Source organism: Penicillium citrinum (genome assembly GCF_028827155.1).
Source record: "Penicillium citrinum strain IBT 23319 chromosome Unknown utg000005l:1.0-1900146.0:1.0-1900348.0, whole genome shotgun sequence".
Taxonomy (NCBI): domain Eukaryota; kingdom Fungi; phylum Ascomycota; class Eurotiomycetes; order Eurotiales; family Aspergillaceae; genus Penicillium; species Penicillium citrinum.
In genome coordinates this window covers 563215-589281 of record NW_026622690.1, presented here as the reverse complement: position 1 = coordinate 589281, position 26067 = coordinate 563215, and the positions used below count along the sequence as shown (strand labels likewise).

At 45.9% G+C, this 26067-nt stretch overlaps 9 protein-coding genes across 9 annotated transcripts; 6 read left to right on the top strand and 3 right to left on the bottom strand.

Moving 5' to 3' along the window:
- Nucleotides 1-158: 158 nt before the first annotated feature.
- Nucleotides 159-701, bottom strand: N7469_006047 (uncharacterized protein; the record flags this gene model as incomplete). Its single annotated transcript, XM_056644965.1, has 1 exon — nucleotides 159-701. The coding sequence occupies one exon, from the start codon at nucleotides 699-701 to the stop codon at nucleotides 159-161; it is 543 nt and encodes a 180-aa protein (XP_056500203.1).
- Nucleotides 702-885: 184 nt separating this feature from the next.
- Nucleotides 886-2000, bottom strand: N7469_006046 (putative JmjC domain protein; the record flags this gene model as incomplete). Its single annotated transcript, XM_056644964.1, has 3 exons — nucleotides 886-906; nucleotides 958-1830; nucleotides 1929-2000. The coding sequence occupies 3 exons, from the start codon at nucleotides 1998-2000 to the stop codon at nucleotides 886-888; spliced, it is 966 nt and encodes a 321-aa protein (XP_056500202.1).
- A 574-nt stretch (nucleotides 2001-2574) lies between these two features.
- On the top strand, nucleotides 2575-4262 carry N7469_006045 (flavin-containing monooxygenase; the record flags this gene model as incomplete). Its single annotated transcript, XM_056644963.1, has 2 exons — nucleotides 2575-2792; nucleotides 2861-4262. 2 exons carry the CDS (start codon nucleotides 2575-2577, stop codon nucleotides 4260-4262), a joined length of 1620 nt encoding a protein of 539 aa, XP_056500201.1.
- Nucleotides 4263-4844: 582 nt separating this feature from the next.
- On the top strand, nucleotides 4845-7572 carry N7469_006044 (transcription factor domain-containing protein; the record flags this gene model as incomplete). The annotated part of the gene is made up of 5 exons (XM_056644962.1): nucleotides 4845-5082; nucleotides 5390-5435; nucleotides 5493-6231; nucleotides 6295-6546; nucleotides 6604-7572. The coding sequence occupies 5 exons, from the start codon at nucleotides 4845-4847 to the stop codon at nucleotides 7570-7572; spliced, it is 2244 nt and encodes a 747-aa protein (XP_056500200.1).
- Nucleotides 7573-8477: 905 nt separating this feature from the next.
- On the top strand, nucleotides 8478-9572 carry N7469_006043 (casein kinase II subunit beta; the record flags this gene model as incomplete). Its single annotated transcript, XM_056644961.1, has 1 exon — nucleotides 8478-9572. One exon carries the CDS (start codon nucleotides 8478-8480, stop codon nucleotides 9570-9572), a length of 1095 nt encoding a protein of 364 aa, XP_056500199.1.
- A 567-nt stretch (nucleotides 9573-10139) lies between these two features.
- Nucleotides 10140-11108, bottom strand: N7469_006042 (SDR family oxidoreductase; the record flags this gene model as incomplete). Its single annotated transcript, XM_056644960.1, has 2 exons — nucleotides 10140-10522; nucleotides 10634-11108. 2 exons carry the CDS (start codon nucleotides 11106-11108, stop codon nucleotides 10140-10142), a joined length of 858 nt encoding a protein of 285 aa, XP_056500198.1.
- A 2452-nt stretch (nucleotides 11109-13560) lies between these two features.
- On the top strand, nucleotides 13561-14876 carry N7469_006041 (oleate delta-12 desaturase; the record flags this gene model as incomplete). The annotated part of the gene is made up of 3 exons (XM_056644959.1): nucleotides 13561-13617; nucleotides 13674-14451; nucleotides 14509-14876. 3 exons carry the CDS (start codon nucleotides 13561-13563, stop codon nucleotides 14874-14876), a joined length of 1203 nt encoding a protein of 400 aa, XP_056500197.1.
- Nucleotides 14877-16614: 1738 nt separating this feature from the next.
- N7469_006040 (pyridoxal phosphate-dependent decarboxylase family protein) lies at nucleotides 16615-18147 on the top strand (the record flags this gene model as incomplete). Its single annotated transcript, XM_056644958.1, has 1 exon — nucleotides 16615-18147. The coding sequence occupies one exon, from the start codon at nucleotides 16615-16617 to the stop codon at nucleotides 18145-18147; it is 1533 nt and encodes a 510-aa protein (XP_056500196.1).
- A 1329-nt stretch (nucleotides 18148-19476) lies between these two features.
- On the top strand, nucleotides 19477-20751 carry N7469_006039 (MATE family efflux transporter; the record flags this gene model as incomplete). Its single annotated transcript, XM_056644957.1, has 2 exons — nucleotides 19477-19869; nucleotides 19942-20751. 2 exons carry the CDS (start codon nucleotides 19477-19479, stop codon nucleotides 20749-20751), a joined length of 1203 nt encoding a protein of 400 aa, XP_056500195.1.
- Between the last annotated feature and the right edge of the window lie 5316 nt (nucleotides 20752-26067).

Sequence of the window (26067 nt, the reverse complement as noted above, 5' to 3'; positions counted from 1 at the left end):
AACTATCACTACTCCTACTGGTGTCTGTGGTTCAAGATAGATATGAATGGCATTAGCCAAGTCAATACCTTAAATTATGCATAAACCAAATATACGCTGATAGAGCTTCTTTCAATGCCATGCTTTCCCCCATAAACGATATACACCGGGTAGATTGATCACTCTACACCTTGCGCCTTCAACGCTTCCAACCGCTGCTTATTTCGCTTCCCAAGGACTCGCAGTGTGGTCTTTCGCTCCATCTCCGTCATTTGCTCCCAATTACCAATCCGCGACAACGTTCCATCAACATTGACAACCATCGGTCCCAAATGGTCCAACGAGACTGCGCCATCTGGACCGAGACCGAGTTTAAGCTGCTTGTCCTCGCCTTCTGAGGAGGCTGTTTCAGGGAGGTATAGCTGCTCCTGTGATTGGGCTTGTTCTGGCGCTTGTTGTTCTTGATGCTGAGTGTTAGACTCGGTGTCTGTCTTAGATGCGCCGGTTTCTGGGGTCGAGTTGGACATTGTATGCGCTTGTCTTGAGTCGAACTTTTGTAGGGGACAGTGTGGAAAAAGGATTGTGTAGAGGCGGGAGGAGGGAGTTTGAGGGAGTGTTGTTGTGGTTAGGGCCCAGTTGGGTTGGAATGAGGCGCGAATGAGAAGAGGATTCACACTGAAATGGAGGAGGGCGGCGCGGTAGGCTGTTTGCGATAGTCGCATGCTGGATTGAAGTTGGTTGTTGAAGTTGCGGGAAAGGCGGAGGTGAAGTTGGGATGATTCTGGAAGTTTGCGATGAGCGGGTCTGGGCATTTACAACTTCAACTCGATACAATCAAGAGGTGGGTTTATGCTGTATGTACTTGTTGTATTAATATATTTTACTATTATTCTATTTCTACGGGATTTATCGAAACCACCAGTTGACCTGTACAGATTAGCACTCAACTCAGCATATACATCCATCAGTGGGACTTACAGACGCAGTGACGCCCTCTCCAACGCCCTTAATGCTATGCCACCACCCTTTAGGTATAAAAAGCCCATCTCCAGCCCCAAGAGTAACCGTAAACGCCTTTCCCTCAGAATATGAAGCAGGACTTTGGTCCCCCCAAACCATCTCATCCAACAGCGTCCGCTCCTCTCCCTGCATCATTTCCTCTCCTCGAATAGCCGCAGAACCACGATCACCATTTTTCCCCAGCTGTCGTCTAACCATCGCGAAGACAGCCTGTCCATCCGCCGGAGCGAGAAGCCTCACAGTCTTGGAACCAGCCAGCTGGACAAAGAGATTCGGGTTCGGATCACGATGGAGAGGCGTGTAGGTTGGTGGGTGACCAATCCAGACATTCGCGTCATATACGTCGCCTTTCCCAGCTCTTTTGACGATCTCGGGAGTGGGAAGGTCGTCGCGGAGGATCTGGGGTAGGTCAATGAGTTGGCATTGTGCTAGGTATAACCTTGTGGCCTGTGGCGTCGTTTGCACCATACGCATCCATTCTAGGAACAAATTCAGTGGCCCATGAAGCTGGCGAAAGCTTAACACTTCAGTCGCTGCTGCATCTACCAGCTCCGTTAGTTCCAGTGGAACGAACGCGTCGGCGGCGTGGACTTGGAGATATTCGGTATTCAAGCGGGTCGCGTGATCAGAGGAGTTTGCTGGTTCGCCATTTGCTTTGATTTGCGCGGATTGGAACCATTTCGTTAGAGCGGGAATCGCATGGAATTGAGAGGGAGGGAACACGACTGGTTTCTCGGGAACGAAGTAGTCTTGCTGAAAGGTTCCTAGGCTTAGTTCGGGGAGGGCTGCGAGAGGTCGATACGGACGGATTGAGGAGGTGGAGAAGAAGTTCTGGGCATGACCAGCGTGTGATTGTTTAGTCCATCGTTTATATTGAAGAGGTCGGCTCAAAGCTCGACTCTGTGAATACCATGCCTGCAAAAGCATACAGACAGTTGGTGGGTTGAAGTGGGAGAGAATTGAAAAGTGCCGAAGAATGTTGAAGGCGGATAGTTTTCCATTGAAGAACTACACGAGGTCACTTCGAAGCACCTCGAGAGTAACTAGATATACTCCATCTTGGCATTGCTGCAAGTATGTAAATATTACTATAACCTTGACTATTCAAATGAAGTCGCGACACCTTGTTTATCCAGCCCTTCAGCTCATTTTCACCCAATCGTCAAATAATTCCTCCCCGAGAACATTAGTTCGGTTATGTCTTCTTCATGCGCATAAGCAGCCCCAGTGGATTGCCGAGGTTGCCAAGGCCCGACCCCCTCTTCACAATCGCTGAAGATGAGATGATCTACAAATGCGATTTGGTTCCAGTTATCTTCTATTTGTGCCGAACAATATCCTTTTCTTCAACGAAGTGTGACTGTGCTCATCGAATCTCCCTTCGTTGCACCAACGTGATATACCGCGGTTGTAATTGTAGGTGCTAGTCGCCTTCACATGCGGTACTACACCTGCTATCAGGAGGTATAGTAGCTTCAATTTGGTATTCTCTGTGATTCATCCTACGGAAATTTTGGCTTGGATAAGGCTCTCTGGGGATTTTTGAAGCTCAAGTTAAACGGAGGAGTCCTCAAAATGCCCTCCGTCGCAAACATTCATAAACGCCATGCCTATGGCAAGAATGCGCATACATACTATCCCGTCCTCATTGTAGGCGCAGGAGAGTCGGGTGTGGCGATGGGATGTCGTCTCAAACAAGTCCTAGGAACAGATCAATTTCGAATCTTCGAACGACAGTCTGGAATTGGAGGTACTTGGTGGATTAATCGTTATCCGGGTGCTGCTTGTGATATGTATGTGTCATGCCAGCTACATTTTCCTTCATCCTCAGTTAGAGATAACTAACTCGATTCTCGATTAGCCCGGCATTATTCTATTCTTTTTCTTTCGCGCCGAAGAAGAACTGGTCGACTTTACATCCCTCAGGCCCGGAAATCGCGCAATATCTGGCTGATGTCTGCGAGAAATTTCAAATTGTTGATAAGATCCAGTTTCACACCGACGTCAAGCATTTGAAGTGGATCGAGGAAGAAGAGGAGTGGGAGGTTACCCTGTCTTATCTTGTTCCTGGCACCGGAGATCTATCGGCCTATGAGCGGGAACAGCTTGCTCTTGAAGAAGGCTCGCATCGGGTCTTTATCAAGGAAGAAGTTGTTCGCGCTAAGATTGTTGTCAGTGGAGTAGGTGGATTAGTTGAGCCAAAGACATGGCCAAAGGATATTCCAGGAATTGAGCAATTCGAAGGCGACATCATCCATACAGCCCGATGGGACGACGATGTCGATTTGGAAGATAAAGATGTCATCGTTCTCGGTTCTGGCTGTAGTGCAGCGCAAGTGGTTCCTGAACTAGCAAAGCCCGAAGCCAACGTCCGTTCAATTACGCAGATATTGAGGACGCCTCCATGGGTACAGCCAGATCTACTTCCACCCCATTTACTGGCGAAATGGGATCGATGGATGCCGACTTTGTTGACGTATACACCCGGCCTCGCTTGGCTGATGCGTAACAATGTGTTTATCATGTTGGAACACAATTTCTTTTCCATGTTCACCGATACTGCATATGGACGCTGGAAACGACCACAGATCGAGAAACATTTTCTCTCACACATGCGCAAACTAGCGCCGGAAAAATACCACGAGATTCTAACTCCGAACTATAGTCTGGGTTGTAAACGTCGCATTATAGACGGTACCTGGTATCGCAGTTTGAACTCATCAAAGGTTGAATTAACCACTCAACCGCTTACGCGCGTCCACTCGAGAAGCGTAACCCTGGGACCTGGCAGTCACTATCCACCTAATCAGGATAGTATTGCTACTGAGGAGGTCCGGGAAATCCCGGCGGATGTGTTGATCTTAGGAAATGGGTTCGAGACAAACAAATGGCTTCATCCGTTGAAGATGACCGGAAAGGGAGGCAAGGATATTCAAGAACTATGGGATGAACGTGGTGGTGCCCAGGCGTATTTGGGTATTGCGATGGATCAATTCCCTAATTTCTTCATGCTTTTCGGTCCGAATACCGCGACGGGCCATACGAGTGTTATCTTTGCGACGGAGAATGCGGTTAACTACTCGCTGAATTTCATCAAGCCTATTTTGGAGGGTAAGGTTAGTTCCTATGAGATCAAGGAGGAAGCCGAGCGTGCGTGGACACAGAAGGTTCAGGATCAGTTGCAGAAGACTGTATTCCGACGTGGATTGTGCTCTAGCTGGTATATTACTGCTGATGGATGGAATTCGTCAACTTATCCGTGAGTTCTACCTATACTACTTTCCTTACTTCTTGTCATGATCCCTTGTCATTTTTTTCTGCTGCACTCTGGAACTAACAAGATCTAGGTGGACTCAACTCCATTATTGGTTAAGGTGCTCATTCCCTTATTGGAGTGACTGGACAGCAAAGAGAACCCGTAAAGGCACTCTTATCCAGCGTGTTCGTAAGACTATCCATCTTTCAATGCTTGTTGGCTTGTTTGCCGGTCTTGCCTGGCTTCGGAAGAACCCGCAACGAGGCAGTCAACTACTGCAGACACTCCGAGTAAGCAAGGAGTTACTCCTGTCAAGAGTGCAAGCTCTAGCATCTCACTGAAGATATAGTCTAGCAGTTTTTTTTTCATAGTTTAATAATACATCCGTACATATCATCAAACCAAGAATAAATAATCAAGAACATAAAATTTTACAATTTTATACCCACCAATCGGCCGTCTATAAAAAGCGATGACTCAGCAGATCTGGGGAAAATGCCCGACCCCGCAAGAGTGGAAGTCCTCCGCACTTCCTCGCTGTCGGTTCTTCCCAGTCTTCTCCCTTTAGCGTCCTCAAAAATCAATTGAGATGGCTTCCGAGTCACCCCAAATTGAAAGTACTCCGCCGCAAACCGGTCCTGGAGACCAAACCGCTACTCCCGCGACAGACACGGCCAAGAGGAAAGCGGAACAGAGCAACGGAACCAACACGCGCGCAAAGCGGAATCGTTATATCTCCATCGCATGGTATGATTATGGCCTGACCCTATCTGATCTTTTCTCCGCGTCCGAGGCCCACTACTTCGGCTCCTTTGGTCGGGGTCAAGGTGCGGCATTTGATACAGAATCAGACCATTCCTGTCCCTGTCTTTGATGTGTTGCTTTAGACCGGGTGTTTGTATATGCCGTTCGGGACTGACTTCCGGCTTTCTTGTTTAGTAACGAGTGTAAACGGCGCAAGATCAAATGTAACGGACAAGTGCCTTGTCAAAGATGTGGACATTTGAATTTGGAATGTATGGTTTATCCCAAAATCTCTTTCCCGCGAGCTTTCTCCTCGCCGGCGACTCCATAATGCATCGCTCGGAAAGCAAACCTCGATGTCGGAAAAGCATGTATTGACATTAGAGCCAGGTCGATATGCTCCAAACTGCTGCAACAACAATTTCAAGGACTCGGAGTAAGTCGTCAAGCTATAATTCTAGAATTCGGCCCTGGCTAATACTCGCCAACCCAGCGAGTTCCGTTCCATGACCTCTCAGATTTCAACTCTTCAAGAACAAGTCAATAACCTATTCACGAACTTGAATGAACTTCGATCTCAACCACCTCACTTCGAATCTCCATCCTTTGATCATCTATCTCGTGATGACTCGCAGGTCTTCACCCCCATGCCTACGGGCATACCAAAGACGCGGTCCCGCCATCCACGTTTCCACGGCCCGACAAGCTCAGCATTCAATTTCGATGTAGCCAAGTCCAGCCTTCAAAGTATGGGCATTACCCAGGTAGAAGATGGGATTCCGGATGATTTGACTACGGCACATGTCACGCCAGCGGTGTCCCCACCTCCTCATATGGGCCCTCTCGTACCAACTATTCATCCTACCAAGGATCCAATCTGGGCCATTCGTAGGGAAGAGGCCGTGCGGCTGTGTAAAGTCTATGAAGAAGAGATCGGGATTATGTACCCCGTGGTGGATATTACCACCGTTACTAATCAGGCTAATCTGTTGTATACGTTTATGGAAGCGGCTACAAGGACTGGATTCGCTCAGAGGGGTCTGCCCGGCTCAGATAGTCTTCAAGATGACAGTACGATCCTGTTGAAGTTGATTCTTGCTACCACGCTGGTCGTGGAGGCTGGTGGTCAAAGTGAGCTTGGTGAGAGACTCTTTCTGAGCATCAAACCAGTGATCGAGTCCAAATTGTGGGAACCAAATGATATTAAAACTATCCAGCTCTTTGCTATTGTGGTGAGTTAATTGCCTCTCAAGTACTGGTCAAATGTGACTAATTTCTTTTCTCTCTACCTGCAGGCTACTTATCACTTTCATACCGACGATGATGCCATGGCATATCGTTTAATTGGATTAGCTGCACGTATGTGTCTTGAGATGGGTCTGCATCGAAAGGATGCTTTGATGAAATCATTTCCTCTTGAAACTCAGTGGAATGAAATTACTCGGATATTCTGGACCATCTACAGCCTGGACCGAAGATGGAGTCTAGGCACTGGCTTGCCCTTTGTTATTCAGGATGAAGATATCGATCCTAATTTACCTGAGCCGGTATGCTAATCCCTATACGAGTCACAGCAATTGTCAAGCTAACTGACCTACTACTAGGATTCCTCCCTGCTATATCTGCGCTGCATGATTTCATATAACCGAATTAGCTCCAAAATTTGGTATTCCGGTCTAGGATCGGAAGGAACCACTGATATCAGACGAGATGAAATTGGCTATCTTGATTATCAGGTCCTGCAATGGTATAAGCAGGTACCGGACGAACTCAAATTCTACCCAGTTGAATCGCCTAAAAACGGCGAGCCTGCAAGTCGGGGAATGAGACGTCTTCGCATACTCTTATACTTACGTATGAACCAATTACGAATCCTTATTTATCGTCCTGTTCTTCACTCTGCTACAAGTATTGTTGAAGATCGAGGTCATGCACAAACAGTGGTTGATGTTGCCAAGGACACTGTTCGGGTGCTTACCCGCCTCAATCAGATGTCTGATATCTACCGAACACAGCAGATTACCTTCAACTACTTCCTTGTGGCTGCGTTGGCAGTACTATTCCTAGCTGTCTGCCATGCCCCAGCCGATTTCAACCGACAGGTCCGCGATGAATTCTACATGGCGTTAGACTTGATCAACGGTTTCAGTACCAAGTCCTTTGTTTCCAAACGTCTATGGAAGACTATCAGAGGTCTTCGCAAGATTGGCGAGAAACTTGGCGTCCTTGCTCGTCCATTCGGGTCTGACTCGAATGATCCTCATTCAAGTGCTGCTGTTGCTATGGCTGGTCTTGCAGGGCATTCTATCGATGACTTGTCTGCGTATGGTCCAATGAACGGAGTGAACGAGCTTGGAAACAGCCCCCTCAATGGTCTGCAAATGAGTCATGAACTTACGAATTTATTTGAAGCGGTTGGGTCATTTGGCAATTTCATGCCTTCGACTAGTGGATCTGATGGGATGAACGGGTTCGTTGGCGCAGACGGCGGCATCCAAAATACAGGGGAAGGATTGTCTGGAATTCTCGGGGGTGAAGAGGAATTTTCGCGTGTCATCCGTGATCTCTTCTAGAACCGATGGAGTTCGTAATTAATATATATAAATGAACCTTCAAAAATGTACAGTATTGGTATAATTATCTATAACAGGTAGTTCTCCCATCTCGTGATATCATTCACGTGACTCCGGCCATCGTCGTCTTCTCTGCCCCGCCGAGTTCGCATCAGCTTCGAGTTTGCTTGTGTTTCTCTCCAGCCATCACTTATACAGCTGGTCTCATCACTGTGTCACTTTGAAGTCGGATCCCGGTAGTTCATCCGCCTAATCATAGTCTGCCCCCCCCACCTCTCCAGCAACCGAGCCGAACCTAGTGCGGACATCCTCCGACCGAGCATTGACCAGTTGAATCTGCGAACCCTGTGAAGTTGAGGAGCAGTGTGATTGTACGAAATTTGATGTACACCGTAAGTGAACATATCGGATGATGATCTTCTTCCTCCACGAATTGATCAATGTTAAACTGATAAGGCGGTGGTGGGGCACAGGCTAAGATACGCCGTTCTCGACTTTGGATCGCACAACCTCCCCTCCCGCACAGTGCTATGAGCGCTCAGCTTCTCCACTAAATATCAACCTCCACCCGAGTCGAATTACTCGACCTTAGCAACTCGCTGCCAAACGCGTCTGGTTCCTGGAACGTTGGCATTGTTCTATCCCACGCCAGTCCCCCACGTTAACGGGGTTTCGTTCAACCCGACCGCAACCCGCCAGTATTCAACAATAATCCAAGCCCCTCCAATTTTCGCTCGACGAGGCCGCTTCGTCGTCGCAACCTCCTTCCCTTCCCAGTTCTGTGCCAAAATCTCGGCAACGTGTCGAGAGAGACAGGTTCGGCGTTGGCCGACGGCCTAGATAGGCTGGATTTGAGTCAACTGTCTGAATCGACCCTTTCCTCATCTGTCTCCGCCTCATTCGATATGTCGTCTTCAGAGGGTGCCCCGGAGTCATGGATCTCGTCATTCTGCTCGCTGATGGGTCATGAATTCTTTGCGGAGGTATCGGAGGATTTTATCGAAGATGACTTTAACCTCACAGGCTTGCAGTCGCAAGTTCCCATGTATAAAGAGGCGCTGGAGATGATCCTCGACGTTGAACCGGAGGATGACGAGGAAGAAGAGGAGGAAGAGGATGATGAAGACGATGATGAAATTCTTGGAGATGAGCGGCCCCTAGGATATCGCAGGGCCGGTGATCGACGACACGCCCGAGTTGCGAGCGATTTGAGTGTCATCGAGAGCTCCGCTGAACTTCTTTATGGTCTTATTCACCAGCGTTATATCACTTCGCGACCCGGTATTCAACAAATGCTTGAGAAATACGAGATGCAGCACTTTGGAGTTTGCCCCCGAGTCAACTGTTATGCCTCTAAGGTCCTTCCTGTTGGCCGATCTGATACCCCCGGCCAGGAAACCGTGAAGCTTTTCTGCCCAAGCTGCATGGACATATACACGCCTCCCAACAGTCGCTTTCATTCCGTTGATGGTGCCTTCTTCGGCACAACCTTTGGTTGCCTTTTCTTCATGACATTTCCCGACCTGGCTGTAGGACCCCGACTGGACAGTCCGCTTTCCTCTATGTCAAGAAGCTCCTCGGCCCCCGCCAATCGCCCCGCTGTCGCCCAGGGCCCTCACCGGACACCCACACCTGAGGATCAGCCTATTGAGATTAACGGAGTACATATATCAAACTTATGCCCTGGTCTTGGACGCGATAAGATCTACGACCCTAAGATTTATGGTTTCAAGGTTGCGGAAATTTCAAGAGTCGGACCTCGTATGAAGTGGCTGCGAATGAAGCCGACCGACATGTACGAGCTCGACGAAACAATGATTCACGAAAATGAATCTCAACAAAAGGACGGTAAAACCGCGGGTGATCGCGATGGCGACACAGAAATGAAACCCGAGCAATCCCAAGAAGTCCTCATCGCAAACCGCAAGAAAGCCCCCATGCGCCGGCGGCGGCAACAAAACACCCAGCCTGCAACCGGCGGGCAGGGCGGCGATCTTTAATAAATTAGAGGCATATCTAATCTTCAAGCTGTCTCTACTGATTGAGCGTCATATCTGCAACCTTTGTTTTTCTTTATCTCCGAAGGGGCCTTTTCGAATCAACAGCTTCTTTGGTGGTGGATCCTCCATAAATCGATTTTCAATCATGGCGAAGAGGGCTCATATCTTGGCTCAGTGCATGTCAGTAGAAGAATCGGGGAACGTGCTGGGAATTGATGACGATGACGACAGATGATGAGTTGTTTCCATGTTTTTTTTTTGTCTTGTTCTCCATCTTCCATATTTGCCTTGCCTTTTGTATCTGTTTCAATGGGGTATCTATGTTGAGTATCGTTCATCTTCTGGCCTTTGTCTGTGCATCTTCCCAAGCCTTCTCTAGCCAATTCAGAAATCATTCATTACGATGACATTCTTCGTAAGGCCATATGAGTATATGGATCGGATGCTACACCAATTGATCCCTTTATTGAAAAGATTGTCCCTTAAATGTTCCTATATTTACTGGCTCATAGATTCTATACTGATCTAATCAATCCTTGTGAAGAGTCTAGTCTATCAAGGATAATCCTAGTCAAAGCTTGTAGAATGCGCAATCTCCTTCATCTGATCCAAATTATCCATCAACGAATGAGTCTTCGTCTGGAATCGACTATAACAATCCGGTCCCAATATCAATCGCTGAAGACCTTCTTTTCCACTTCCCATTCCAGTCCCGGTAACAACTTCATAGATTCTCAAAGCAGCCTTGAAAGGATCACCCTGTTGAGAACCATGACTGTTCCTAAATGCCTGTAAAGTCACATCTACAGGGGTTCCAGCATATTCTTCTCTTAGACCGGCAGCAGGCTCGGCGAAGGAGGAGAGGAATTTTGTTCGAAATTGTCCCGGTTCAACAATGAGGACTCGGATACCGAAAGGTTTGAGTTCCTTGGCCAGACTCTCTGACATTCCTATTAATAGCTAGGATTAGTTTACAATATCTATGGGAGATCTCGATCGTATCTCAGAAAGAAATAGTATAAATACGAAAGAAGTTGAAGTTGAAAGAAAAAAAAACATACCTTCAAGAGCGAATTTTGTACCAGCATACATTGCACAACAAGGTAATCCATCAATACCAGCAATACTTCCAACATTAACAATAGTCCCAGCCTTACGTTCTCTCATAAACGGTAAGACACCCTTAAGTACCCGGACAGGACCATAAACATTCGTACTAAATTGCATCTGAATCTCATTTTCACTCATATCCTCGATACTTCCCAGAAGCGAGTATCCGGCGTTATTAACAACGACGTCAATCACACCACCGAGATCCTGGATTTGGGTCCTGACGATCTCGGTGGTATCGGGTTGAGTGACGTCCAATTCTATCCATTTCCCGCCAAGGTTAGTGATTTCTGGATTTTCGATGGCGGCTTTGCTGGGGTTTCGTGCTGTTGCGATTACTTTGTGGCCTGATCGAAGGACTGTTTCGGCGATTGCGGCGCCTAGGCCTGATGAGGAACCTGTTATGAGCCAGGTTTGTTGGGTCATCGTGATATTGAGAAGGTTGTGAGGGGAAGAAGATGTGTGGGAGGGTGCGTGTGGGGGAATTTAGCTTGTAAGATCTACAACTTTTAAGTACTCCCCGGGTTTTATAGCTTCATCGGATTTTTTGCACTACGGCTATTAAGACCGATATCTCGGGGTTTGGATAATGATAGTCGAAGTACTACTTCCTCATAGCATGAGGCTGGGAAAATTAGTGTCGGATATAGCGGGGATTTAATGTTTAACCCCGTCCGAAAGCACTATATCTCCAGAGTTGAGATGGTGAAGTTGTCCAAATAGCGTATAAAGCGCGAGATGGTTTACTGAACCTCATAGGGATAGTACTAAATAACACTCGGATTTCTGCATTCAGTCCAAGTTTGCGATAGGAGCTTAGTTTTATTAAATCTCTTTCGATCAAGAGGTAGGAATTCTTCACTAAGTGTACGGAGTAGAAAAAGGCACATATATCATAAACGCGCCTTTCATTGAAGCTAGTACATCTTTTCGAGTCATCTATACCTATAGGTATAGCAAGCTATGTCACTATTATATAGGATCCCATTCCGTCCTCAAGTCCAAACAGTTATTATTAGTACCGACGTTCAGGGTTACTCTGAGTCATAAGCCATAGCGTATATTCAACTTGCTCTGCTGATATGTGCTACTTTCAGCTGTGGATATTTGAAGGTGGTCTTTTCAATGATCGAATATGCCACGCATGGGGAACCTCTTCCCACCTCCTTCATGTACCAATGGATAATTTGCAAGAGCCAACCAACTTCGGGCATATGTTCAAGTTGGGGCCTCGAGAGTACGATAGAATCAGGAGTCGAGAAAGAAAAAAAAAGGCTTATATATAACTTGGTAGAGAGACACCCCAATTGATGGGCATCAATTGGATTACATTGATTTCTCAGCCCGTTGAGCTCTCCGTCAGCGCAGTAGCGACAGTGTTGCTCGGCGGCCAAAGCTGTACGTAGTCATGATACTTGTAGTCCGTCTTTCATATTTGTTCGAGGCAGATTTCATGCATTCTTTGCGCCTTGACAGTTTTCGAAATAGCCACAATGCCAGTGTGTAATGCTTGAAACAGGTACGATGCAAATATTAGATACAGATTGTAAGAACCTCGGGTCATGAAACATAAAATCTAATACCTCGAGAATCAATGCGATTCTTCATAATCTCTATATTGAATTTGACATGTCTGAAAAAAGAAAGATCGAAAAAGATATCGGGCCGCTATCAAAACTACTCTGCACTTAGCACCAACCCCTGGTCCTTTTCAATTTAGAGGCAAAGATCACCGCCCGGGATATGGGGCCCTGGACCACTGCGCCACTCCTCGAGGATCGTTTTCGGATTGCAACTTTCGTCCGAGACACGAGATATCTGCAACGGAAGCTTGTGATCTGACCGAGGCAAAGTTCATCCTGCTCGTTGATGTCTTTGGGTTATTCTAGAGAGGACTGTTACTATCATCTAGGGTGAAATGATATAGATCCTGATCTGAATGAGATAAGTTGTATGGAATTTTTTCTCAACCCTTTCGAATGTATCAATTTCCAACCAGCATGACATGCCAGAAACTTTTGCTAGCCTCGAGAGAGTGCCTCTTTTTGAAGCTCTCATGTGGTACTTTTCACTAGGAGTATGGCCCTACTATGTACATCGGGGTCTTATTTGAAATTTTCTTTGTTGAATCTTTAGTCTTGGCGCTTCGACTCCATCAGGCTAGCTCTGTCTGAACCTCTTCCAACACGATGTCTCAACAACTTGGCCCCTTGAATCCTTCAAATACGCTCGTTCTTGGCTTTATTTTAATCTCTAGTCTTAGATTCAGTACCTGCTAAAAACCTGTACTTCTTTCTATACCTATTGTTGATATGTTCATTGCTGTTGAGAAGAAAACTCGAATTCTGGAATGATATCTAGTACCCATTAGGAAAGTCCAGTGTTTCTAAATTGAGGCAAAAAAAAGTGCTGTCAGGGGAAATCTCCAAGACTAGTGATTAGACTCAAACTTAGTAGAGCATGCCGGACCTATAAAATTCTCTCCTGGAAATGAGATTAAGCGCTAAGTGGGGAAGACCGCGAATTTCTCCAGCCGAAATCCGCGACAATCAACGTTTTTTCAACCCATTCTGTTGGGCCGTTAAGCGAGCCTCAATTAGACGGATACGCCTGAATGGTCCCCTTTGCTATATTGGTTGATTTTTGACTCCATCCATGGATTGGGCCCGCCACCATCTAGAACGAGGCTAGAATGGCTCCGCATAGGGCTCCGTTTCTCGGGACAACTCCAGGGGCCAATCAATTAATCGTCGGGGATCATGTAGATAGAAAAAAAAATTGAAAAAAAAAAAGATTGACAGGGGCTCCTTCTTGAATATTTATCTTTCAATTGTTTTCGTTGTTGCTTTCTTTCGAATCAGCATCATTGGATACAATCATGTCTTCAACAATTGAGACAGTGCAGCCTGTAATCCAATTGAAGGCCGAGGCCGAGGTATTTCATATTTCCCCAAAGAATCATTTTCGAGCTCATGTTGACTCTTTTAAAAGCTTAAGGATATCACTTATGGGGCTATCAGGGAGAAAATCCCAGCTCACTGCTTCGAGCGTTCCGCTCTGAAGTCATTCGCGTATCTATTTCGCGATATCGTTTATGCATCTGTGCTGGTCTGGTTAGCTCTTCAGATTGATTACTTGCCATCGCCACTGCTCCGAGCTGGTGCCTGGATTCTTTATGGCTTTGTTCAAGGCTGCGTTGGCACTGGAATGTGGATCATTGGTCACGAATGTGGTCATGGTTCTTTCTCCCAATACCCTCGTCTGAATGACTTTGTTGGATGGGCGGTGCATTCCCTCCTTATGGTGCCCTTCCACTCTTGGAAGATCACACACGCTAGACATCATCGCTATCATGGTCACATTGACAAGGATACTGTCTTCGTTCCCCCTACTGAGTCTGAGGCCAAGGAGCAAAAGCCCACTCTCTATACTAAGTTCGTCGAGCTGGTTGAAGAAACTCCTCTGTACCACGCTGTGACCTTACTGGGCCACCAGCTTTTCGGATGGCAACTCTATATGCTGTTCAATGTCAGCGCTGGAAACAAGAGCCTCCCGCCAAAGGGCACTGACGGTGTGCAAAAGTTCAGAAACAGCCACTTGGATCCTCTCGGGTCTCTCTTCACCGGCCAACAGGCACATCTCATTGCAATTTCCGACTTGGGTCTCTTGATTGTCGGAGGTACTCTTTATTATCTTTCCACTTTCATGGGCTCCTGGAAGATTGCACTTCTCTATGCCGTTCCTTATTTCTGGGTTCACCACTGGCTAGGTGAGAATGAGCCGCTATAAGAGGAGTGAAGTAACAGATACTAACCTGCTTTAACAGTTGCCATTACCTATCTGCACCACACTCATCCTGATGTTCCTCACTACGATGAGAATGCGTGGACCTTCGTCAAGGGTGCCCTTGGTACTGTTGACCGAAGATTCGGCTTCATTGGCCGCCACTTCTTCCACGAGATCATTGATTACCATGTCATTCATCACTTGTTCCCCAAGATCCCATTCTACCACGCCGAAGAGGCTACCAACGCGATTGTGCCTTTCTTGGGAGACAAGTATCGCATTGAAGAGGGATCATTCCTTAAGTCGCTCGCTACCACCTTCACTACCTGCAAGGTCGTGACCGATCCTGACTCTGAGGGTGTGCTGCACTGGAAGCTGTCTGGTGCTGATGAGAAGAAGCAAAATTAGACTGAGTGTTTCACAAAAGAAGTGTTCTTTCATTGCTTGATACTGCGATATATGTTTTGGTTATCATGTATTATATAGAACGGATAGACTAGACTAGAATTTATACCCCTTCTAGAGATTTGAGAGGTGGTCTCTAATACTACCTAGTGAAATCAAGAATTTATCATACCCATGATAGCACATCATAATTCTTGATTGTAGCACGTTCCTCTCCTTGATCGAAATAATAGCAATAATCGATTTGATTCGATTTCAAGGTTTGTGATAGGCAATCTTCAAAACACTAGAACTTGAAATGTTTAATATGTGACGGAGTCTCCCACGAAGCTAGGCTATTCGAGCTTGGCTAAAAAAGTGCTAATCCCCTCCCATGTGATGACGAAATAGGGAGGATTCATGGAAATATCGTGAATCCATGTTAGGGTAGCTCAATCGAAATACCTAGATGTAAAATTACCACTGACGGACACAAGTAGTTGTGATTGTATCAAAATCACTCATACTTTACACCTCGCCGATGTGATTGTATCGCCAGCAATTTCCAATCTAGTATTTCTGAATAACTGGACAAAAAGAGCTGGAACCTGCGGTCTGGAAACCTTTACTGATCTCGGCTTAAGGGGCTCGAAGTAGCCAGTATCAGAGGATAAACCATGTTTCCAGCTCCTCCTTTCATGCATGAACTGTATACGAGCGGTACCCTACAGCGTGGCGACACAAACATAAGTGATAGTAATAAGCAAATACCAGCCACGCTGAGCCAGTCCATATTAGAACCCACCAATAGAGTGATGATTTAGGGGAATACGAGTGAATTATCAAGGATGTTACGCGCGTTGGAGCTGAATATCACCGGGGTTTGATTTATATATGCGCCTTGGCCTTGCTTGTGCCCCATAGATAGTTCACATCCATCTGCAGCCACTACTGATAGGAACCAAGCTGGCCCTTCCATGCCATGGGCATACATACGTGCATAATGGGGATTGACTTTTTGAATAGCTGAGCGGTAATAGTACGAGACTAGTGGATTGCCCCCAAACAGATGAGCTTTAGAACTGGTAGATTGCATCAAGGGTATTTTTTTTGTTCAAATTTTGTAGCTCATGCTTGTTCTGGGCTATAAAAACACCCCGTTTTCTCATTGAACAACTGTATTTCCAATATGACGCAATTGCATCGACCAGGGAAAACATAGTAGATCTCAACATGGAACAATAGATCTTTCATAGCACGCTAGTAATCATTGGCGCCTCATAGAACGGCAACGCTTGGTTCAAGCGAGGACAAGGATCCATGATTCGATAATGAGGGCCAGTCCAAAGATAAATGTTACTAGAACAGGAAATATGTACTTCACTACCTAGTACTAGGCAGTGTAGTAGATAGCCATAGAGAATTACCATGTGAATACATACCTCCGTATTGGTATGTTTCCAGCATTCACAGCTTGATGCGTGTATATCCGTCTGCATCGCCGATTGTACCATGAGCTGATCTATGTTCAGGTGTGGCCGGCTGAGCTAGACGCCACTCTAGTACTTTTTGCTTGTTTCGTCGGTGTTCGTGGAGATCTAAATACCTAAATATTGAAGCGGTCTATTCGTAGATTATGCTATATCCTCCCACCTTTTTCTATGAAATCACTTCGAATTGACCATAATCAGTCATTGAAATCTAAAAACCCGCCGGATCCAGGTGCCAAAGTTCATCTATCTCAAAGAACCAGTTTTGAAAGATGTCTACCGAAGCATCCAATCCTTACTATGTCGACGATGGTCTTGCTCCGATGTTCAACGAGGCTAGATCCTTCCTTTCTTACCTATTCAAAATGAACCCAATGGACGCTGAGGAAACAATCCTGCGAACTCTAGATCCTTCTGGTATCTCCAAGGTTCAGGAAATGGCCATTCCCCGCCAAGAGTCATATGAAGTTTCGGAAGCTCTCCAGGAAGCCTTCTCAATCTTCGATAACCGCCTGCGTCACGACCACCCTGCCTGTTTCGCTTACATGCCGGCATACCCATCGCCCTTGGCATGGATAGGGGACTTACTCACTTCGGTTTTCAATGTCAATGCAGCGATGTGGAATAACAGCTCCGGTCCGAGCGTGGTGGAAAATACTCTCTTGCGCTGGCTGGCGGATCAGGCTGGATTACCCCAGTCTGCAGGAGGATGTTTCGTATCTGGTGGCTCGATGGCAAACATGACTGCAATGGTCATGGCACGAGACAATGTACTTCCCCAGAGGCGCCGATCCGATGGGGTTGCATATATATCCGATCAAACTCATATATCTGTGGCGAAGGGGCTCCATATGGCTGGTTTTTGTGACTATCAGATCCGCACTATTCCCACCGACCAGGACTTTCGCTTCAATGTTGAATTGCTAAGCCAGGCAATTCTAGAAGATCAAGCTAATGGATTCCTGCCTTTCCTCATTGTCGGCAGCTGTGGAACGACAAATACCGGCAGCATTGACCCGCTTCATAATCTTGCGGATTTAGCTGAGAAACACTCAATGTGGCTCCATGTCGATGGTGCTTATGGTGCATCAATTTCTCTCTCTGAAACCAACAAATATCTTGCTGATGGACTCGGACGCGCTGATACTGTGTCCTGGGATGCCCATAAATGGCTATTCCAGACTATCGGATCTGGTATCGTTCTCGCAAAGCACGGTTGGAAACTTGAAAAAAGTTTCAGTATCGAGGCAGACTATATCAAGACAACAAGAGCACCAGATGGCTCAACAAGCTTCTATAATGTCAGTCCAGAACTGAGTCGTCCATCAAGAGCGATGTCACTTTGGTTTACCTTGAAAGTGTTAGGACATCAGCGTGTTGGGAAGATGATCGACCAAGGCGTGACCCTTGCGTCTGTCGCGGAACAAGAACTTATTGACCTCGGAGATTGGGAAATCGTTGCTCCTCCGACTCTCAGTGTTGTTGTTTTCCGATATAATCCATTTGACCTCTCTATCGATGACAAGGGGCTGGACTCCATGAACCTTGCAATCTCTAAACGATTGATAGCAGAGAATATTGCTGCTATTTTCACCACGAAGCTTCGTGGTCGTACGGTTCTTCGCATGTGCATGATCAACCCCCTGGTGCAGCAGGAGAACATTGTGCAGATTCTTCGGCGGATGAATCAGATTGCTCAAAAAGAACTGGGACTCAGGCCCAGTCTCAAAGAGTCTCCTATCACTCCAGTGTCATTCTGCTCAGACAGCCTTGCGCACGTTCAACCTATGGTACAGCAAAAATAAATGACTGAACAGGAAGTTATTGTAATCTGTATGGGGCCTTTGACGAGTCGAGGGTATATTTATTGTCTTTTGTCGTTTTCATTCTTCTTTTATTAAAGTCTGGCTTGTATTTATCATCTGTCTGGGTACCGCCTCCTTCGTTGGCGCCGTAAACATTAGAATGGTACGCGATGTGAATTGCTATTTCATGATCGCTCTATGATTACATGGTAGGTTGTTCATTATAAACGGACTCATTGGATTGGGGTGAACCGGCGTATTGAATCAATGAATAGGCCTGGGGGATCCTTAGTTGCGTACTCTCGTTGTTGAAAGAACTTTCCCGTACAGACTAGACTTAATTACCATCTGGGACTTCAAGTGCAAATATCCTTGGCTTGAGTTGTCAATATTCGATATCCAGTCGCTATATCTTGACGAAATGAGATTTCAGCCAGCCAGCCAGCTTCAAGTTCTCTGCAGGTTTGCATGCCCAATGCAACCCCTGTGGCTGTATGTGCAAGCTGGGTACTTTGGTCAATCTCACTCGGTGTTGGATCTACATCCCTTTCTAGCACAGCAGTGTATCCCTTTCTTTTTCTTGTATGTCGCGGATTTATTTAACAATGAAAATAAAGCCTTGCGTGCTGTGAAGAATAATATGCAGTTTGGTGCGATTGTGCTACCGACCCACATTTTATATGCTGTGCAACTTCAGAACTCGATTCTTCGATTCATTTCCAGTTTTCCTCTCGGCTGCAATAGGACAATCTAGTCTCCCCTGGTAATTCCTTGCTTTTTTTCGGGTGGAACTACAGCACGGCTAATCAAGACGCATGTTCATGCACAATTGTGATCTTCCGTGCGCCCAAAGTAAAACGGAGACATCACAACCATGCAATATTTCTTTTTTATTTTTGTTTGGCAGAAACGCCACGTATTGAGATTTTCCTAAGTGGCGAAGATGATCTCGTATTCTTGCTTGCTCTTAAGAGCTAGTCATCGGGACATCTATCGCCCGTTAAACAAAGTTGGCACGTTCTCTTTCCCAAGCTCAGGAAGAGCTTTCTTTCTTTGGTCATGGCTCCGACAACACCACCGAGTCCACCTAGGTCTCTTTGTAGGGAGCATACAGAGAGATCAGCATTACTAGAGCCCCCGAAGTTCTCACCAGAAGTAGCAAATGAGGAGGATACCCACGACACATGGAAAAACGAGGCTATCGTCATATTGCAAGGCGCAGTGCCTCTAATACTAGCACTGTCATTTCAGTATGCTTTAACGGCATCAAGCATATTTTTTGTCGGGCATATCGGTAGAACAGAGCCAGGGGCAGTAAGTCTTGCGAATATGACGGCAACAATCACCGGATACTGCATTTATCAGGGCTTTTCCACGGCTTTAGACACATTATGTCCTCAAGCATGGGGATCGGGGACCAAAACTCTGGTAGGGCTGTACCTACAGCGAATGGTAGTTCTTCTGCTCCTTCTCACCATCCCAATCGGCATTCTATGGTTGAATTTCACATCCATCTTCCTCCGAGTACTGCCTCCTGTGGAGTCAAGGACGGCAGAACTGGCAGGACTATATTTGAAAATTGTCCTTGTGGGTTCGCCAGGTTATGCCTCCTTCGAAGCAGGAAAGCGATTTCTTCAGGCTCAAGGGTTATTCACACCTATTCTGTTTGTGCTTCTTATTTGCGCTGCTCTGAACGCGTTTCTGGGCTGGCTGTTTGTCTGGGTATGTATAGTCGATCGCAGAATGAATGAAATGTACAATAGACTGACTTGGATGCTCTCCATTGCTCTATAGAAACTTAATTGGGGGTTTGTCGGTGCTCCAATAGCTGTCGCAATCGCCATGGATCTACTTCCTGTGTTCCTTGCTTTATACGTTTACTTCATCCGAGGCTCCGAATGCTGGCACCCTATCTCGAGGAATGTATGGAGTGGTTGGGGCCCAATGATCCGTCTTGCCATCCCAAGCTGGTTAATGGTAGAAGCGGAGTTTGCTACATGGGAAATAATGACATTAGCGTCATCATATTTGGGGCCGAACAGCCTAGCCGCACAATCAGGGCTGATCACCGTCACTTGTTTCGCTTTTTATGTCGGTTTCTCTGTCTCGGTAGCCGGTGCGACCCGCGTTGCTCAGCATATAGGCGCTGGCCTTTTGGGATCTGCACGAATGGCATCACGGATCTCATTCCTGGGGGCTTGCATTGCTGGAATCCTGAACTTTACTATTATAATGAGTCTGCGAGGACCTCTTGCCGACACATTTACTGCTAACGAAAATGTTCGTCAATTGATCTCCAACCTACTGCCAATGATTGCCATTCTCGCAATTCTTGATCCAATAGTGGCCTTCTTGACAGGGATTTTGCGAGCAATTGGGCGACCGGCCTTAGGATCATCGGTCCAGATCCCCGTTTATTATGCATTTGCAATCCCATTGGCTTTGGTATTTGCTTTCCGTTTACACTGGGGTCTCGGCGGACAATGGGCTGGGCTTTTGATAGGACAGGCTGTTTTGATTGTCTTGGAGGGTGGACTTTTATGGTACATGCTTGACTGGGAGAAGGCTGCAACGGAAGCATTCAAAAGGAGCAATTCGGATTGATTTACACCAGGCTTTACTACCCAATTAAATTTTAATATTAGCGTGCCTACACTAGGTCCTGACCTTGGCAAATCTAAGTTCTCCATGTGACTTGGAGACATAAAAGCCTGTGCTTCGGATTTGCATTCATATTGAGTAATTTCAACCTCTTACGGCTGAATGAATCGCAAGGAAAAATGAAACCGTTGTTCAAACGAGAACGCAGCCTTCAGTCTCAGTAAAAGCCTATACAGAAGCGAACTTGCTACATATTTGATGATAGTAGCAGTTCTAGAAAAAGCATCAACGCAATCTATTTGTCTATATAAGAAGTTTTCTCTAAGCCTCAAACAATGACCAGAACTTTCTTTAACCGGGTATAATGTATAATAGATGTGGGCTGGAAAGTCCTTCAAGCCAGGATCTTATCTAAATTCATGTCTCATTTGCGAGCACTGCAAACAAGAGCAATGAGGTACATCAAAATAAACTTGATTCCAGAATCGTAATCTGGTGTCCATTTCATCCTTCGTTCTCCAATCGACCATCTCGGTCTGAGACTGTAGAGTCCGCTGTACAGCCGCACAATTCCTAATCGATCTTTGCGTGGCAGAGTCGTCTGAATGATCATATCCACGCATAGTGAGTCTTCCAATGCATCTATAAAGCATGTCCATTTTCCACTCGGTTCTATGCCTAATTTTCTTGTCTTCCCTGATCTCAGAGGCGATTTGTTCCAGAGCATGAATGATTCCATCGCATTTATATTGAAAGCATCTTCCCCTATGATCTCCGATCATGTATTTGTATCTATTAAAATCGAATGCCATTTGATCTAATAGAATTACAACACTTTCCCATGAATGGAAATTTGGCCGCAATCTACCCCATAGTCTCAGGTAGTCCATGCACTGTGCTCGGTTCTCTTCAAAGGTCTGGGATTGCATGGCTATGGCAGCCTCGATGAGACTCTCATCATGAGAGATACTTGGACGCCTTACCGTACTGTCGATTGTGGTATCCATGTCATCGTTTTCGATGGAGTGAAGAATATTATGATAGTAGCGTGGAGGTCTCATTTTGATTTGCGTATAGGATTTAGTTTCTGATTTTCGGATAGCTGGACGTCGAAGTTTAAATGTCCACAGATATTTGAAATATTACGTGCGATGTCAAAATAGGACAGCTCTTTCAAGTTCTTAGTGCCAGCACTTGACTTCTTGTTATAAACAATAGCTTTGGCTTGATCAACAATCGAGCTTTTCATCTTTCAACCGATGATGAATGAGACTATCTGTTCTATATTTGGTCACAAAGAGGACTGTCCATAGTATGTTGATAGAGATAAAGAACCGTCCAAAGCTATCGAGGGCCTATTTTAGTCTTTCTTCCAGGATGAAATTCACTTAGCCTGATCAAAGACCAGAAGCAACTTGGGACAACCTGAATTCTACAATACCTACCAGTCTTATTACTCAAATCTCCTCTATGTCGAGGTCGCGGTCGCCTTGGTATTTGTACACGATTATTAGCGATAACTTCAATAGATCAAGTCTCTGCTACGAAAGACAGAGAATTCCTTCGGGGCCACTTCATTTATTATCCTTGTGTATTACCGGGCTTTCAGAGACATAGTTTGGTGGGAAAAAAGCAGGCAACTGACTCTGTTCAATCTACTGATCCCATTTTCATTGAAAAAAGAAATTCATGAATGAAAGTAGAGAGGAAGTTGTACCCCATGAACGAGTAATTATCCACAGCCCAAACCCGAGGCTCAATGATTGTGCACTTTCAGATTTTGAGTCAAAGAATTTCATAGCGGACATTTGGAGCTCACAATGCAACGCAAGATGCACGTATTCAAGTCGTGATTTGATATCAAGCCTCGCCTTTTTAGGCCTAGTGCATACAAGTCAATCATACTTTGACCATTTTCCTATTTCAGACCATGCAACAATGAAGGGGCAAATTGTCCAGGAAAAAAGTGGCTGTTCACGCTAAGAGAATCAGGAAATGTAGCCGGTTTGCATATGTACAGTATTGCAAAAAAAATACATCCTGCAGTGTATGGAATGTTGAAGATGTAAGGCTCGCCCATCTTCATCGGTGAATGGTAATAGAGTTGTTGATAATGTGGCTTAATAACTCGGGCCGTTTATAACAACATATTCAGGATTTTCGTTCACCGCAACAAGCTTGCATTGCAGCGTCAGCATCCTACTATTTTTGAATGGTGAGATACCATATTTGGTAATTGTGGTACCTAAAATGGTAAGGTCAGCACAGCAGTGGAGTACAAGGAGACGGTCAGAGTATGAGGCTCTACAGAATTCTCATGGAAGAGCTCATCGCGACACCGCTCTAATCATAAATACTTCACATTCACTGTCCAATTATGGAAACATGTGCTGCTAAGATAGTTGACTTTTTGCTATCTTTCAATCCCCGCCTAACTGCATTCATCACGGAGGTCATCTGACTATTTTTAGCTATGTACTTGTAGTTGCGCGCGATCGAACCATTCATCCATCAATTAATTGCCTAAAGAATGAATTGTACATCTCCGAATTAATCGGGCCCATGGGTTTCTTGCATCAAGCTAGGGTTGATCAGCATGAAAACGACAAGGGACATGGATTACTCTCGTGGATACTCTCTAGATAAGTTCTCTTAGTCAGAACTACAACAACTTACACAAATACAGTGCTTACAAGTACACGCCACGAACAAACAAACCCCATAGCGGTTTTAGATGTAAGGATTTGTACGAGTCAGACTCCAAAAGAAACTCGGACAAGGTGGCCGCACTGCCTACCGTATTTCGAGCTTTTATGTTGTTTCCATCGCTTTTCAGCGATGAAACCAAAGTCTATAGTCCAAACTCTCCTCGACCCATCCATCGGAGGATAAGAGAGTAGTACGGGAGACCCTGTTGAGGCTATGTTCAGGACCTCAAAGTAGACAGAATAGGCGAGTTGCAGCACGTGTAGGCCACGTGGAAAGAACCAAGAAAGAAAATGCGCAAAAGTTGGTTTCGGATATTGTTCATATTTTCTTGAGGATTATTTTTAATTTTGCCTTGTACTCTTGCAGGATGATTTAGAATGATGGGCATGAGGGGCAAGAGTACGGCAGATCGACTGCATAAGCGATGGAGTGTGATGATTTCATCATTCCATGATGCATAATGTCTCCCTCCATCTCCGATATCCTGGGTCCCTCGGCTGCAAGCTAGCATGGGGTGGTATCTTCAGAGACCCGGTAAGAACTGGCGGACGGGAAGAAGAAGGACACGCCTGTATGGTTAAGTTGGTCGGTAAAGTTAGCACTAGGGTTCTGTATGGGTTTTAGCTCGTTCGCGGTTGAGGAATAGCGTCATGCAGGATATGCGAGATATGATCAATATACTGGACATCTGAGACCTGCCAGATGATCGCGACGGGAAACGGGTGGCCTTAGTTCTCTGAAGAATGTCGGGAGTCGGGATTCAAGTTCAGCCCAAGTTTGACATGAGGCCGAAAGCTTTGAGCAAGATTGACTCAATCAAACCATGTTCAGCTTGCAGGATGCTCGAGATAGGTATCTGGATGAAGTGCACGTGTGGTAGTTTTGTAGAAAGTGAATCAAGAGTGCCAGTCGACAGTCGCCAGTGCTGGACGCCTTGTCCAACATAGTCGCGATTGGGGCGACGAGCATCTAGCCATGGGCTTGTCAGGTCGGCATGGGGTAGTATGATCGTATACAGGGTCTATCTTCGAATGATCTTTCAGGAGCTTTTCCCAGAACCGGCGAGCGACCCGGTCCATTTTGCATTTGAGTGTAACAAACTGAAAGAAATGGGCAACTCGGAGTTAGCCGTCTGGGCGCGCGAACTAAACAGTTCTTTGGGCCGTTGTACCTCCCCCCCCCTCTCCTCTCCTCCAGTAATGAATGTAGATAGGTGTGAGTATTCGGGTTTTGACTTTCAGTGACACGGACCAAATTTAGAAAAGCGAGCCAACCATCCAGAAGAGAGAGACGGGGTGCTGCGTGTCATCTCTTCCGAGAAGATGGGGAGGGGATACACCGGGCCAGGGATGGCTGCAGCTATTGTCCACCGCCAGGAACCTTTTTCTAGGAGGTTACTAGAAGGCCCACTATGCAATCACACCCAGTCATCCGGGGGCAAGTAGCGATGCTGATTGGTCTGAGGTCCTGCAGCAGGGGTGTTAGGCCCAGGATATAGTCAGAAGGCTTGCAATTCCAGCCGGGGACGTGGGCGTCAGGAGCGGTGAAGTCATTTAATGTCTGAGGAATACAGAGACCTCAGATATTGCAAGGGGAAGAGTGAACTGATGTGTTCAGCCCTACTTCGCAGTCTTTGCCCATTGCAGGAAAGTGGACGGTGTACTACCGACTGATATATGTACAGCGGGTGTTGCATACTGTACTATGTACATTTGAAGCATACCATTTTACCACTTACAGTTACGGTCCATCAGATACGATTGACCGCTTATATACCGCCTATTTTTAAGTCCAATAAGAATTCAATCGCTAACATTCTTCGGGCTTTTTGGGTGGCAGAATAAAGGTGGAAGTGGAACACTCTGGACGAGGCTGTCTGCATTTGCCAACCGAATACGGAGTACACAAATACTAAAAAGGACATGATTTGTAATTTATCTATTTTACTTACTCATCCAAATTTTCCGCTTTGATTTGGTTTTCCGTAGGGCCAAGATAGCACGCACACTGTCCAAAAGCGAGGAAGAGGATTGGTTGCCTTTCCCCCGGGATTCGGGTTCGGGTGAATCCATGGTCAATCAATCAAACAATCCCCCATCATAATGGGGAATATTAATTTGGATTAATTGATGACAGTCTCTAGACAATTTAAGAAGTAGTAGACATATTCACCTTCCTAGCTGAGCTGCTATCACGATATCTTATAACCATTAAAATACATACTAAACCAATACTGTCGCGGCGATTCCAAGGAACAAGGTAAGGCTGTATTGTATTGTATCTCTTGTTTATTTTTCTTTCTTTTTTTATTCCCTTGATATGCTAGTACATAGAGCCTTGTCAGTAGAGCCTTGTTCAGAACAATGAATCATATCCCTAAATTCCGCGTAAGCACCTTGCGAGTGCGCCGCTTTCTTCTATCTGCAGATGACGACAATCATACATAGTACAGTCTGCTAGCGGTACTCCACGACCAGCTGTCATTGAATGGTAGACGGGAAAAAAACGATAAGCACTCAATAACAAACACTATACTGTCTTCCCCAGCTGTATCCTTCACGGAATGTTACATCCAGGCCATTTCAATTTCACATACATACAGAATACTGG